This window comes from Notechis scutatus, chromosome 7 (assembly GCF_049901735.1).
Source record: "Notechis scutatus isolate UNSWTSFEM ecotype Mainland chromosome 7, rNotScu1.2, whole genome shotgun sequence".
In the NCBI taxonomy this organism is placed as follows: Eukaryota; Metazoa; Chordata; class Lepidosauria; order Squamata; family Elapidae; genus Notechis; species Notechis scutatus.
The window spans coordinates 5,232,324-5,248,690 of record NC_142015.1 but is presented as its reverse complement, the minus strand read 5'-3'; the positions used below and the strand labels follow the sequence as shown (position 1 = coordinate 5,248,690).

Sequence of the window (16,367 nt, the reverse complement as noted above, 5' to 3'; positions counted from 1 at the left end):
AGAGCTATTTGGGAAGCCCTTAATTGTGCCATCTGTGCTTCATTTAAAGGCCTTAGAGTGAACACCCTGTGGGAGAGGCAAGCTGTCTTGGTTAAGAAAGGATTGTTTATTTATGGTGGGGTGTTGGTGTGAGATGACAGAATATCTAAGGGGGTCTTCTTCCATGTGGCAGTTTCCTCCCTTGCAGAAACTGAAGCTGGATTGAGAAATGGCTGAGAGGAGATTCCAGGCCATTTTCGGTTTTGGCAATGATGTTGGCCAAGTGCCTTCTCCTGCTTTAGTTGCCTCTTATTTGTGCCAAGAAAGCGAGCACCGATTACTTTTCCTTTCCTAATAGAAGAGACTATTTTTGTAGCTCTGGCTTGGACTGTGAGGTCTTTGGGGCTCTCCGAGCTGGCTTGTTTTTCTTGCAAGATACTTCATTTCCAAACTAGGTAAAGAAAGTTGGGCGGTTGTTGGGCGATGAGATGTGTACAAGAAAACAACCAAACTCGGAGAGGTCAAGTTGGGTTGGTCACCGAAACGAGAGATTTTTCTCTCCTGAGCTTTTGAATTCGTACCGAAGGCCATTTTCTCCCTAGTGGAATATATGCTTTGGGCTATTCTGTCAGTCGTATTTATGTGATGCGTTCCTATTGTTTGATTGGCGTGTTGATGGCTGGCCATTGGCTCTTGTTTCCTTAGGCTACAAAGCCCTCGGCTCCTAAGTACTTGATCAAGTAGTGGGAAATCAGCACTTCATTGACTGTAGTGATGTTTAGCTTGGAAGAGTAAAACTTTGGTTCCAGGCAGCGACCTAGATCCAATCTTGCAGTATTATCCTGAGACATGTATATTTGCTTTCATTCATGAGCACCAAGGTCTTGGAGGAGACCTCATTTCCATTGAGAGGTCCGTTGTCTGAGTCCTTCCCTTAACAATGTCCTCCTTGGACCCGGTACCTTCTCACCCATAGTCACCACAATGTTATTTTTCTTCTTCTCACTTGAACTGGAAGAAGAAATTGACAGAACTCATCCATTTCAATATTTTTTGTGTGTGGGGGAGGTTAGGAGGTCCCTTGTTTCACAAGTGGGTTGGTGAACCTGTCAGTCAACTGATTGCTTAAGATACTTTTGTTCTTAACCATCTGCCTTTGTCCTCTTGTCTTGTCAAAGGTCACAGCAGTTTTCTCCCAGCCAGACCAATGGCGAAAGTTCCCCGGAGATGTTGGCCATACGATTTCAGGTAAGGACTCCTTTCATTCCAGATTGCTAGAAGCTGATTCCTCATCCTGATAAAAACCCTTTTTATTTAGGTTGAAGTGAATTCCTCTCGTTCATTTTCCAGCACAGTCCCAGCGAACAGTCTTTCAAGAGATTGAACCACTACAGACCTTTATCAGGCTGGGAGAGTTGCCAGGCCGATATCTTCCAAACGCCATTCTGTATCAGACAATACTTGGCAAGGAGTCAGGAACAGATCTCCACCCTAATGAATTGTCTCCTGCAAGCACCACTCCCCTCTCACTCCTATTTATACCCTATGGGAGGGGGCATTCACCATCCACTGATGGGTTTCTGAGTTGACCCTTGTTCCTTAATTGTTCCCTTCTTCTGGCAGCTCTGTGCATTTGCACGCTGGGAACAGGCTCCAGCTATTCTTCTGCCCCACCGATCTCCGACTCCGAAAGCAGCTGATAACTGTCAGGCGGCCCTGGCCCCATCTCTGCCTCCGACGCAGAGCCCTCATCAGAGCCTTCCCCAGGTCCATGTTCCTCCCCAACCTCCTCACTATCTAAGTCTACTACCAGCTCTGCTGGCCACTGGCAGGCCACAGCAGATGGGGCTGACGAGAATCAATCCAACTTCATTAAGAGGGCCACAAATTACACTGCTTCTCACACCAATTTTGTTTTGCCTGTGTGTGGAGGAGGAGCTACAACCAGTATACTGCCCTGGGTTAGTAATCATATCACTGGTCCTTTTGGCACCATGACTTTTCTTCAAAAGTTAATATGTGGGAAGAAGCCAGTCAAGGTAGGGCTCCTTTCATTGTTAGGGAAGAAGAATGATCTTAGTCATCCAATTTGGGATGCTATAAAAGAACAACTGGTGTTAATTTGTGCCACAGTAGTTGATGTCTCTTTGATTTTCTTTATGCAGCCGATTCTTCTGAACTTGTTTTTCTTTTTTAATTACGTTTGCCTTTCCCAACAGGATGTGGTGAGAACTAAAGACAATGGTCAGAATTCAGTGAGATCTTCCTACTCAAGCCCGGCGTCCATTAGTCCACGGCCCACCAGCCCCTACAGTCCTTCATCTCCTGGGTACCGACCTGGCAGCCCGTACAGCCCAGTGAGACCCAGTCTGCCCACCGAGATCAGAGGGGAGCCTGTGATAAACAGCCGCAGGTAGACAACACCTTTAGTTTAGTTTAGTTTATTGTTATTGCACCTTGTACAACGAAATTAAATGCCACCTTCAGTGTACTATGAAAATAAACACAAACACGCATCCTTCGCATTCTATACCGTTGAATTGAAAACCTCTGATATTGCATTCATATTGCACTATACAGTAGAATTCAATAGAGTTACTGCCCTGAAGGGACTGAATCAAAACGGATCAAAAGTCCGTTGAGTCTGCTCATACAAATGTCAAAAGAAAGATGTAGAGAACAACATCCTTGGCAATCATCCACCCAAAGCTAGTAGGATGAAAAATGCACCTTCTTAGATCAGGAGGAACTTGGGTGCAATTATGTTGTCTGGCAGCACACTTCGTTGCAATGAATTCTTTACGTTGAAGGTGCATTCGTGAAGAATTGTAGTATAGTTTTGAACAAGTTGGCCTAGTGTCAGCCTTCAAGATTTTCCACCTTTGCTTTGCATCTTTCGGCTGCCATAAGTAACGGGGGGAAGGAGCGGGGACAAGTATGGGAAGCGAGCTGGAGGTGATACAAACTAGTATTGTATAAACTGAGGAGGGGGGAGAGTACATTCTTGCTTAGGTTTCTATTTCTTGCTTAGCTTTTTCTTCTCTGCGCAGCTGCAAACCTTTATCAAAGCATGCCAAGGTCAACGGACAGAAACTTCATCACCACCTGAAGATGTCCACATGATGATATTCACAGCTTTTAATTGGAAGAACCATTTGAACTATTGGGGGTGGGAACATTTCCAGCACTTTGTATATGTGATTTACGTGCCTATTTCCTCAGATTCAGAATCCTCTTGTTGCTACCACCTCATTTCCAGTAAAAGATATCTTTTCTCTAATTAAAAGAGTCTAAGTATTTCTTTCTTGGATTTTGAATAGAACACCAGCTGACACCTAGAAATGAGGAGACCCGTGTTCAAATAGACCAGGGGTCCTCAAACTTGGCAACTTGAAGACTTGTGGACTTCCAACAACCAAGCATAGCTGGCTGAGGAATTCTGGGAGTTGAAGTCCTTAAAGTTGCCTCGTTTGGAGACCTCTGAAATAGACAGTGGTGCTCGCTAAGAGAGACTGGGCCAGCCATATCTTCCATATCTAACCTATTTTACAGAATTGGTTGAGTGGGAAGGAAAGATGACCACCCCTGCATCTAAAAAAAAGTCTTCATCAATTTTCAGAAGAAAAGGCATGATGTAAATACATTAAAAATAATATATTTGTCTAATTGGGGAATCAGTGTTAATGGAGGGCTTCCAGAAATAATAGTAAATGAAGTATACATAATATGAGTAGAATTATTAACATTCTCTTATGTTTAAAGTGTTGCTTAAAGCAAGGGTCTCCAACCTTGGCAACTTTAAGACTAGCGGACTTCAACTCCCAGAGTTCCTCAGCCAGCAAAGCTGGCTGAGGAACTCTGGGAGTTGAAGTCTGCTAGTCTTAAACTTGCTAAGGTTGAAGATCCCTGGCTTAAAGTACTGAGAAGAACGAGAATTATTTTTTAAAAATAATTGCCCTTGAGAATTACAGGCATAAAATTATTTTTATCTTTTCATCCAAAGTTGATATAAGATTAAGAAAAAAAAAAAGAACCATTACAATTCGCATCGAAGTATGTCTTAGTTACAAGTTTCAGTCTTGAACTCATTATTTAGTGTTAAGATTTCTTTTGTTACTTAATGTGTATACTTACACTCAATTTACACTACAGTTGGGACTGGAATTCTGTCATAAGCTAGTGCAGTCATAAAGCCATCGTGAGTCAACATAGCTGGCTGGGGAACTCTGAACTTGAACTCCGCACATCTTAAAATGACCAAAGTTGAGAAACACTACCCTAAGCTAATACTTCTTTCCATTTCTTATCCATAATAAGCAAACCTGTTTCCCGTGTTTCTTTGCTTTTTCCTTTAGCTTCCAGTCAGTGGAGACTTCCCTTCAGAGTCAGCAGGAGTCAAGCAACAGACAGGTAAAAAAAAAAAAAAAAAGTGTGAGCTCAAACTCTTTTTGGGATCTTTTTGGAATCTTGGGACAATATATGAGTACAGCTGCTCTGAGCACTTTGTTCTGGAAAAGAGCATATTTATGACACAGGTGATTTATAGGAAACCGTTTGACTGTGGGGGAAAAAAACCAGAAGGCGCATGGAAAGAAAAGGTTAGAGGGAGAGTTTGCAAGAACTGCAGTTAAACCCACATTCTTGGCTGAATTTTCTGCTTCTTTAATAGCCTTAGCAGCAGGAGCCATTATAATTGGAGCCATATACCCATAGAAGCATAGTCAGCTAATATTTTTTTTAAAATAAATTTTATTGAATAAACATTAAAAAACAATTGAACACAATGCGACTTTCTTGGCCATCATTTTGGCCATACAAGCTATAGTATAGAGATACACATAACAGTTAATTTCCTTTTTCCTTTATGTTATTAGTATAGTGCTAGCTGCATATTATTTCTATTTACATTTATATACAATTATATACATATTTACAACCATCTTTTATGCTCATACATTCAAATCATCTCGTATTTGTCCATTATATTCCATTCTCTTTGGTTTACCAAACTTTAACTTTCATTCCTTTAAAGCATCAACCCTTTATTTCTTTTTCCTTGACTTTAGCCATTGGTACATTTTACTCCAGACTTCATAATACTCTGTCTCACCCTTATCTTTGATTTCTAAAATTAGTCTGTCCATCTCTGCACAGACTAATATTTTCCTTATTATTTCACTTTCTGTAAGGGTATCTTCATTCTTCCAGTTTTGGGCATACACCAATCTCACAGCTGTTATTATATGTATCATTAAATGTATTGTTCCTTTACTGTATTTCTCATTAATAATTCCCAGTAATAATGTTTCTGGTCTGAACTCTACTTTCTGGCTAACCAAACCTTTCTTCTATCCAAACCTTTATTTTTCACCAGTATTTTTTTTTTTTTTTTTTGCTTTTATACATTTCCACCACATATGATAATAGGTCCCTATCTCTATGTTACATTTCCAACAATGTGGTGATATACTTTTACTATTTTTGGCCAATCTAGTTGGAGGAAAATGCCATCTGTAAAACATTTTATATTGGTTCTCTTTATACAAAGTTGCCAGTGTTAATTTTCTATTTCTTTCCCATAACTTTTGCCAATTGTCTAACTCATAATCGAAATTTTGAGCCCATTTTATCATTACTTCTTTCATAGTCAGCTAATATTTGTGTAACGTGATCAAAGAGGTTGGGGGGAAAAAACTATTTGTACTTAACAATGATTCGGCCTGCTATTCTCTTTCCCCTTTTATAGAACTTGTATTATCAACTCTTAAGCTGATGGCTCATTCATCTCCATTGCTCTCAGCTAAGCGAGGGACTTCTGTAGCCTTTGTTGGCCCTTCAGGCTTATGTCTCAGCTGTTGATCTCCTTGCTTTGAACTGGCTGCTCCCTTGCACATGTCTCTGCAGCCCACAGCACACCTGGCTGGCTGGGGATGTTTGCTTGTACCTGTCTGATGTCTCCAAGCAACCAATGGGATCCTGGGAGGCCAAACCAGTTTAGGGAGATGCTGCTTGCATCTTCTACACAAGGGGCAGGGTGTAAAATCCTTCCTCCCGAGGCCTGTTAAAATATATTTTGCAAGTAAATCTATGATTGCCTCAGCCAAAGAGACCTACCTGTTCAGGTACGTCATGAGGGAACCCCTGGTGGACAGCATCTCATGATGCTTAGAGGTGCAACTAGAATCTAGAGAACTTGAAGTTTAAGTAGCTAAGCTTTTCAATCATATTAGTGACTACCTGAGAAGGTCTTGGCTCTCAAAGAATTGTATCGGGTTATACTTCTTCTCCACCTCCTCCACTCTTTCATTTACAAGTAGTTGTAAGTGGAACACCAACAATGTTTTGTTGTCTTCTAGGCCGGGGTCCTTTGCCCTCGGGTTTACAATTCTCAGAGCCTTCTGAAAAATCCAATGGCCGTATTCTATACCAGGGGTCTCCAACCTTGGCCACTTTAAGACTTGTGGACCTCAACTCCCAGAATTCCTCCTCCAGTCATGTTAGCTCAGGAATTCTGGGAGTTGAAGTCCACAAGTCTTAAAGTGGCCAAGTTTGGAGACCTCTGCTCTATACAATAGTTTATACCATCCTAAAATAGCCTTTGCACACTTCCAAATTGGAGGCAACCTACCCATCCCTACCAAACATCTTGGAAAATAAATGGAAAATATTGGTTCTTCTGCCCACATATATGATCCTGGCCCCACTCATCTTGTGTTGCTTTCTTGCTCACTAGTTGTTTTTTAAATGCCATCAGAAATATTAAGTATTGTCTTTGATTGGCCAAAGGTTGCCCATCCCTGCATTCCGCTGTTTTTGCTTGAATGTATTTCTCAATCACTTACTTCTTTTTTTTAAAAAAAAAATGTGCTTCTCTTCCTTATTCAGCCAGAAGCAATATTCATTTTTTTTTAGTGGGGATGGGATGGGATTTGAAGCATATTGATGCACATACGGGCAGGATGCCCATGGCTGTACTAATCAATAGAATAAAACACGAGAGAACTTCTATAGAAAATCAAGTTATCCCTATGGGAATTGCTAACCTCCCCTATGTTAAACAGAACGGAATGACAAGAGTTGGAAGGGACCTTGGAGGTCTTCTAGTCCAACCCCCTGTTCAAGCAGAAGACCTCATGACAAAGTGGCTCTCCAGTTTCTTCTTAAAAGCCACCAGTGATGGAGCGCCCACAATCTCTGGAGCCAAGATGTTCCACTGGCTAACGGTTCCCACCATTAGGAAATGTTTCTTTAGTTCTACGCTGCTTCTCTCCTTGTTTAGTTTCCATCCGTTGCTTCTTGTTTTGCCTTCAGGTGCTTTGGAAAATAGACTTGACACCCTCTTCTTTGTGGCACACAAATATTGGAACACCGTTCTCATGTCACCATCAAGCTTTTAAAATGTATATCTATTTATTTCTTGGAAATCAGGATCACTTTGATAGTTAGGCTGTCTATAGTATTTTCCCATGAGAAAACTTTCAAGCACTCTTAATCCCTCCCCCCCCCCCACCTTCTTATGTTTGATGAAGATCAGTTCCAGCCTCCACTGAGGGGGGGGGGACGACAAAAGGGTCAACACAATTGAAGATTGTGTAACTCTGAAATGAAGCATTCAGATTTAAATCCACTGAGACAAATCTGCTTCCCTCATGCAATTTTCGTGGCTGCAATGTTATTGCATTAGTTTATTCAAATCAGTAGTTCAGTTAAATCCATAAATCAGTTGCTTAAATCCTCAAGGCTTTAAGCAGATGTCAGAAGCAAAAGATATTGCCCTGCCCTGTGAAACTATAATCTAACAAAAATATTCAACTCAACATTTTTCTCCACCCTTAGTCAATGTAATCCTGAGCCCTGAAGGACACATCAAACTGGTTGGACTTAATGCTTTTGTACATTGTTCAATCTAGATTTGGCAAGTCTCTAGCTCTCAAGAATTTTCATCCTACAATGTCTCTCTCTCTCTCTCTCTCTCTCTCTCTCTTTTTTTTTTTTTGCCAGAACATGCCCAGAACATCATTTAGGGCAGGGGTCTCCAACCTTGGCAACTTTATGACTTGTAGACTTCAACTCAGAGACTGGCTGAGGAATTCTGGGAGTTGAACTCCAAGTCTTAAAGCTGCCAAGGTTGGAGACCCCCTGATTTAGGGGACAATATTTAAATGAGAATGCCGGTGGATGTGGTGTTACTGAGCTTTGAAGCTCCATTTTGAATCTTAACGTGGTTGTGAACTCACTTTGGTGGCCTTAGGCAAGTTCTCAGGTTTGGTCTTTCACCTGTGTTAAGGGTGAAGAGAAGTCATAAAATGTCTTTTTGTGACAATGAGTTAGCAGTGGTCCCCAACCACCGGGCCCTGGACCGGTACCGGTCCGTGGATCATTTTTCGCCGGGCCGCAAAGAAGTGGGCGCCGCCATCTTGTTTCGACGGCGCTTGAGAAAGTGCTTCCGGGTGAGCTTGTTGGCCGTCGGTTGGAAAGCGGCGTTTGGGTGCTGAATCCTCGCGCCTTAGTTTCGTCGAGGGGGGGGCGGCTTCAAACAAAGAGCCGTCCCGATGGCGGTGGAGTCTCGCGTTAGGAGGAGATTAAGAAAGGGCCCGAAAAGCCCATCGACTGTGAGAAGGTACAAAGGAGGAGTTCAAGGTGGCGGGGAGAAGCGGGGGACGGCTGGCTGGCCGGTCGCTCGGCTCGCCTTGCCTTGGTCGTGCATGCTGATGCTGATGCCGGTACCGGTCCGTGGATCATTTTGTGATGCCGGTACCGGGCCGTGGGACAAAAAAGGTTGGGGGCCACTGAGTTAATGAACCTGGAACTCTCCGAACCATTGAAAGCACTCATTGTTGTTCACTTGTCGTTATGATTATCATTAGGATTATTTCCACGATACAGATGCAACTCCTTGGCTGCATTTTCTCCTCGCAGTTGTATTTGAAGGCTTCCCAGGGTGATCTTCTGGAATGCTTCTGCCCTGCTAAGGAACTTTTTCTGTCCCTCCTCCTATGGTCTTTGAGGTCTTGTCTCCATGCCCGTGTGTATCCTGGCATTTCCCTCTGCTGTTGCTCTTGGGTTGGAATTCTTGTTTGTTTGCTTGCTTTGGCTGCACAGACTGGCCTGTCTGTGTTTTTGATATATTCCTTGGGCTGTTTTTCAAGCCCAAATGTTTGGGAGGAGAGGTTGGCCCAAAACATACTGCTTGCCAACTGGCATCTTCGTCATCCCAGCTCTACAAGGTCTTGCTTTCTCCTCATCATTTTCTTTCCCTTCCAATATTTATTTGCTTTAGTTCTTGGCTTGGCTTTGGTTGACCTCCTCCAACCCAGCAGTTGCCTTGTGCTGAGGGCTCAGATTTGAACGTTGGAGGCTAATGAGCTGATGTTTGGGCCTGGCTGGTTCTCCTTTATCTTACTCCCCCCAGAAAATTCCTTAATAGGGCAGCTTCCCAGAAAGGGAGATCACAGGAATTAATGTTACTTCTAGAACGATCTGTTCAGCTTGGGTTCCAGAACAAGAAAGGAAGCTCTTTTAGATTGCTATAGATGTCCTTTTCCTCCCCCTCGTAATCGATCATCCATCTATCTATCTATCTATCTATCTATCTATCTATCTATCTATCTATCTATCTATTCTTCTCTCTCTCTCTCTCTCTCTCTCTCTCTCTCTCTCTCTCTCTGTGTGTGTGTGTGTGTGTGTGTGTGTGTGTGAAATACCACTCAGCATCATCACAAAATCTCCAGAACTGTAAGGCACGTAGGTTCCTCTTGGCTTCTAGGTGCTCACTAAGAAAGGATTTTTCGAAATGACCATCAGAGCATTAGTATTTCCTATATTATTATTATTAACACGCTCTGATGCTAAGGAGTTCTATGCCCCTCCCCACCTGAAAAGAAATCTCTTCCAAATGCAAAACACAAGCAAAAGAAAGGAGTTTCAGTTTTAGTTTCACAGCACCAAGCAGCTTTAGTACAGAACAGTTGAGCTAAGCCACACCCAATCTCCTTGCTGTCTCCTTGCTCACACAACAAATTCTGTTTCAGTTTCCAAACAGCCCTCAACTCTCTCACACACTGACAGGACGCTAGCCAGATGAATACCAATGGATGCTGGTAGGCAGAGGCAGAATTTCCCCCCCTTATTTTCCTCCCAAAAAACAAAGCCCAACCACATAGTTTCTTAAGCGAAGCACGGGTATCGAGCTAGTATTCAGATAGTTTGGATGCCTAGAGAGATATTTAAGGGGATGTAAGATTCATTTTTCAACTAAAATCTTCCCCAGATGCTGGCCTTTACCAAGTGACATTTAGCAAACACGAGGTTCCATGTAGGAAGGGAGAAACCAGGCTTCCTTTGTGAATTTTTTATTCTTTATCCAGAAACATTTTTTCAGCCCCTTCAGCTCAAAGGAAAGCCTGGAGAAAGGTTGAAAATATAATATAATATCCACCGTTGGGCTTATGATCTTAAAAAAATAACATAATAATAAAAGAGGGGGGAATAAACAAGAAAAGAATTAGACCTCCAAGTCGGTAGCCATTTTGTTTCTGGGGCAGAAAATGACAGACATGACTTGGGGTTTAGGTGAAGATTTAGTTTGACTGTATTGAATCAATCAATCAATTTGCTTTCTTTAAGCAAATTGGCAATTGGAAAACAAATTCCTTTTCTTTCCCTCTCTATGTGGTCTTTGAAAGCCCTTTTTACTGAAATTGGAGGTGGCACTTCTTTCTCACTTGGGGATCAGAAATAAATGAAAAATTACAGTGTATTCTGAAAAATAGTCCGACCAAAGGCTTATGGGGTAAGCCCCATCTAGTTTGAAGCTTTCAGTCTCCCAAAACATTAGATGCATCCGTGGGCCACAAAAAAAGCCCCCCTCCATTCCTGCTCTGTACTAAAGCCCCAGACATAAGAAAGTAGTATACTGACCTCTTTCCTTGCACCTCTTCCAGTTGCAGTCACATGCATTCATGTTGGAAGCACTGAGGCACTTCCAGGTTAAAAGCATCCATCTGCAACCTCAGCATTGCCTCAAAGTGGTACCTATTTATCTACTCGCATTTTTACACGCTTTCAAACTGCTTGGCAGGAACTGGAGTGAATGTCGAGAGCTCACCCTGTCACAATGTGGGCTTGTTGATTGTCAACCCAACTTCCTAACCATGTGAGCTACCGCTTTATCCCTTTCTAAGATGAAATAAACCTTCACTGAATAGTATCTCAAATGTAGCTACACCAGGAGGTTACTGTCTTTCTTAATTTTACCAGCATAATTCAACACAACATGGTAGTAATATTAGACTGGTAGCTCTCCTGTCCTTTCCTTGTCTGACCAGTTAAACCAGGGGTCTTCAAGCTAGACAGCTTTAAGATTTGTGAACTTCAACTCCCAGAATTCCTCCTCCAGCCATGTTAGCTCAGAAATTCTGGGAATTGAAGTCCGCAAGTCTTAAACTTGCCAAGTTTGAAGAGTCTTTGTATAAGCTAATGTATAGAGCGTTGCTGGCTGAAGAATTCTGGGAGTTGAAGTCCACAAGTCTTAAAGTTGCCAAGGGTAGAGACCCCTGGTATAGAATACAGCCATTGAATTTTTCAGAAGTTTGAAGACCCTTGAGTTAAACTATCATCTTCTAGATCAGAATAGATTATAAAAAGGCAGCAGACTTAAGACTGTCTCTGAAGTGGTTGCTTAGGGGAGATGATGTGGAATATCCAGACAATGAGTTGCATTCCAGAGAATGATTTTCTGCAGGTCTCTAGGAAAATGGAAATGATTTAACAAAACCCCATAGATCAATATGAAAAGATTGATGACAGAGGGTCAACATGAAGCTAGCTAAGTGTGTAAGATAGGTAGGTATTCTGGGGTCAAGAATCAGAGATCCTCACTAGAGAGGAAAGGAGGCCACGAGGAAGAACAGCTTGATGGGACTTCGGACCTAAAAGATCAGAATGTACCAAGTTGGGGAAGGCAAGACCAGACTGTCTCTTTTGAAACTGTCTATTCTTACAGAAGAGGGACGTGGTGGCTCAGTGACTAAGACGCTGAGCTTGTCGATCAGAAAGATCGGCAGTTCGGTGGCTCGAATCCCTAGCGCCGCGTCACAGAGTGAGCTCCCCTTCCTTGTCCCAGCTTCTGCCAACCTGGCAGTTCAAAAGCACGTAAAAAAAATGCAAGTAGAAAAATAGGGACCCTTTTGGTGGGAAGGGAACAGCGTTCCGTGCGCCTTCGGCATTTAGTCATACCGGCCACATGACCTCAGAGACGTCTTCGGACAGCGCTGGCTCTTCGGCTTTGTCACGTAGATGAGCAGTGCCCCTAGAGCTGGGAACGACTAGCATATATGCGCGAGGGGAACCTTTGCCTTTATCTTGACAGATTCCTTGGTTTTTCTTGGGTGGGTGGGGGAGCTAAAGAAGATCATAGGCAATGCTGATGAGCGTCTTTCTGTCAAGTGCCCTGCAGTCTGCTGTTCCCAGAAACATTTGTTTCTGTTTAGGAAGGACTTCTCCCCCAACCCTTCTGTCTCCAGTGTTTTTAAGCAGGAGCAGCTGGAGTGCCAAGGAGGATTTACTATTTGTCTAGCAAAAAATGTGTCTTTAGATTAAGAAGCTGCTAGAGGTTGGGAAGAGAAGGGGCAAAGCAACCCCCAATATACTTGGAAGCGTTAAAAGATGCGTGTTAGAAAAGAGTCGGCATCGGTTAGCAAAGGGTTCTCTGACCAGTTGCTGGGTGGGCGGGGCCATGGTGGGCGGGGCCTAGTCGGCCTCCTGCACCACAGTGGTGGTGGTGGGGGGTGTTTTTGCCCTCCCATGGCTCCGGAGGCTTTCCTTGAGCCTCCGGGAAGGCAAAAATGGCCTCCCCGGGCTCCGGAGGCTCTCTGGAAGCTGGAAACAGGCCCATTTCCGGCCTTCCCAAATTTCTGAGAGGCCCATTTTTTGCCCTCCCTGAGCTTCCGCGGGAACCCTGCGCTTACCTGCATCCAAAACAGGCCCCGTGGGGACTCCTGGGAGGGGACGGGAGGGGTGGGCCAGGAGTGGGATATGGGGGTTCTCCAAATTGTGCAGAATCTTAGCAAGGGGGCTCTCCCGAACCCCCGGCGAATCCCCAACAGCCCAGCCCTGGTCGTATCATGTCAAATCCATCTTAACTGAGGGAACTAGGTATGCCTGGTCTAACTAAGAGAAGGATTAGGGGTGACATGATGCCAGTCTTCCAATATTTGAGGGGTTGTCACAGGGAACCTATTCTCCAGAGCAGGGGTTGCCAACCTTTTGCACCTCAGGGACCACCGAACTCATAATCTTAAATCCTGCGGACCACTAACATGAATTTTGACTGATGGTGGCTTGCTGACGTTGGTGGGAGAGAGAGAGAGAGAGAGAAGTCTGATCTAACTTCGGAGGGCTGGTAGTGATGTTCTCTCTCTCTCTCTCTCTCTCATACACACACACACACACACACACACTCACACAGGTCCCTCACACACACACACACACCCTCCAAGACAGCCACATTCCTTCACTAACCTGCTTTTCAGCTCCATTCTCAGGGGGGGGAGAGAGAGACACACACGGTATCCTGCGATCCCAAATAAAGAATGATTGATCAGTAGGAAATCGGGGTGGGGGATTTTCCCAGCCTGGATTAATTGCTTTGGGGAGTGCTTTGGGGGTGACATTTCTCTATGGACCACCAACACTTTCTCGTGGCCCACCAGTGGTCCCCAGTCCACCAGTTGGCGATCACTGCTCCTGAGCATCTGAGGGCAGGAGAAGAAGTAACGGATGGGAGATCGTGAAAGAGAAATTGGAGGAATTTCCTGCCAATTAATCCATGGAATTAATCCATGGCTTGCCTCCAGAAGTTGGGCCTGTCCCATCAATGGAGATTTTTAAAGAAGAGCTTGGACTGCCCTTTGTCCAGAATGGTATAGGGCCGTGGTGGCGAACCAATGGCAAGTGTGCTGGAAGTGGCACTCAGAGCCATTTTTCCGGGAACGCCAGCCGTCGCTGGTTGCTTTTCTGGGTTCTGGTGCACTCATGTGTGTCAGCCGGTTGGTCTTCGCATACGCAGGCATGTTAGAAACTGGAAGACCAGGTGGCCGGTATGCATGTGTGCGCTGGGAAGCTGAGCTTCTGGTTTCTGGCGCTTCCACATGGCGTGCCAGGCAGCTGCTCTTCCGGTTTCTGGTGCACGCGTGCATGGAGGCACACTCCCTTTTCGGCACTCGGTGCTGAACAGATTTGCCACCACTGGTATAGGCAGGGGTGGGATTCTACCAATTCGCACCTATTCACTAGAACCAGTTGTTAGCATACTAAACAGTTCGGGGAACCGGTTGTTAGAAGAAATGACTGGCCTAATCCTGTAAGGAAGTCAGGAAGGAAACATTCTGGTGTTGCTTACAGAAACTGCCTCTCCCTTAACCCTTATTACATTCTTGGCAGGACTAGACTTCCTGTCTCAGGAACGTCTCTGGAGTTTTTTCCCCCCTCCTTTGCTGGTACTTTGCTTGTGTGGAGTGACCATTCAAAGTTACAGTGGCACCGAAAAAAGTGACTTAGGACCATTTTTCCCACTTACGACTGTTGCAGCATCCCCACAGTCATGAGAGGCCAGGCGAGGAGATGCGTGCCTCGATGGGAATGATATTGAGTTGGCCACGCCCAGCTAGTCACATGACCACCAAGCCACGCCCACCACCTAGGCCACGCCCACAGAACTGGTTGTTAAAAATTTGAATCCCACTTGCTCTCCTGCTTGAAGAGAGCATTGGTTCCAAAGGCTTCCAAGGTCCCTTCTTAAATTCCGTTAATCTGCATCGTGTGTTTACCTGTGTGGAGAGCTTTCATTCAGGTGGATTCTGCCAAGAGTATCTTTCAGGCTTTACTAAGGCTGACATAGAACTGGTGTCCCGTTAAGAGCTGCCACGAATATGATCCATTCACCGGTAGGCCTCTCCAATGGTCCCTGCTGTTTGATGCTGGATGAAATCCTCTACAGCAGCCAGCTGAATCTCAAGCATATGTGGAAGCTCTGGTTGAGCCTGAGGTGTAGTTCAAATGGATGTGGCTTGATGCCAGCTGGCCCACATCACAATGCTCCTGGCTTCTATTGGCAAGCAAATTTGCTGGTGTGTTTGTGTGTGGGGGGTGGTATTGAGTTAAGGAACGGCTCAAATTGGGGGCCAGGAGGAGAACAGGCTGCTCTGAAAACCCAGAAATGTAAATGCTGAAGAAAGCAAGATAGGAGCTTCATGATTGTAATTGATTTTGGGGGGTTATCTCCAGTCCAAAAAAAACTGATACTAGTAGATATATGTGCTATCATGGTTTGAACACTGCATTTAGACCGGATTATTAGCAAATGGTTCACACTTGTTTTCATCCCAATTGTTCTACGGTAGCAGTTGAAAGGAATAAGGGGAGAATAATAATAAGCTGCAATTCCTTGGCGTCTTGGAGAGGGTTAGCCAACCAAATTAGGGAGCAGTAAAAACACAAGGCAGGAATGCACGCCTGACTCCATCCTCTGTACTCTGCAAACAAGCCCATTAATGTGACTCTTCCACATACCTATGACAGACCTCTCTGGCTTAAAAAGGGAGAGTGGGAATTATCTTCTCAAAGGCTCCATCCTAAACCCTTGCAGACAATCCTCATTCATCGGAGTTCCTCAAGCATGCGATGGTTTACATGAGGGGAGGGAAAAATTGTAGCCCCAAAGCAATTTCTTTTCAGCTGGTCGCCAATTATCGCTGAAATTAAGCAGATGTTATCATCCACCCCCTCCACCTCCCCCAAAAAAATCAGTTATGCCATTTTCTGCTGGTTTCAGAAATGTTTTTAAAACATCTCAGCGGGGACCACCTACTGCATTGTGTGTAACCTTCTGGCTCTGTCAAACATCTTTAGTCAGATCTTGGGGGGGGATGTCTCTCTATTCCTATCCAGATGTTTTGTCTTGTGAAAACGATGCTAGTTCTGCATTTCCAGAAGATCTTGATGAGCCAAGGAACTAGGGGTGGTATTCAGCAGGTATTCTGACCAGTTCTGGAGAACCGGTAGCGGAAATCTTTTTTCTTTTTAATTTTTATTGGTTTTTAAAAACAAACATAAACAAACAAAACATAAAAACATCAAGCTATCTTCCATATGTGTACATACAGTGTGCCGGTTGATTTACAAATTGTTTTGTGCTTCCATTTCGTAGTCTTCAATTACAATTACATTGCATATAATCTCATCTTTTCAATCAAAAATTAAATACCTTAGTATCATTATTAATCAATCGTTTGACTATACTTTTATTCATTCATGTTTTACAAGATAATCATAATTTACAGTTTATTTGATAACAGTTCATATTATCATCCCACATCTACCCTGAAATC

The 16,367-nt window shown here is 43.9% G+C and overlaps 1 protein-coding gene across 4 annotated transcripts in view; it reads left to right on the top strand.

Annotated features, from left to right (window-relative positions):
- Positions 1-16,367, top strand: part of PDLIM2 (PDZ and LIM domain 2) — a 75,208-nt gene that overhangs the window by 37,333 nt on the left and 21,508 nt on the right. For all 4 annotated transcript variants that reach the window (XM_026681181.2, XM_087969643.1, XM_087969644.1 and 1 more), the window contains exons 4-6: positions 1,158-1,227; positions 2,199-2,392; positions 4,335-4,389. In XM_026681181.2, the coding sequence (XP_026536966.2) occupies positions 1,158-1,227; positions 2,199-2,392; positions 4,335-4,389 (319 nt within the window). The remainder of the gene's footprint in view (positions 1-1,157; positions 1,228-2,198; positions 2,393-4,334; positions 4,390-16,367) is intronic.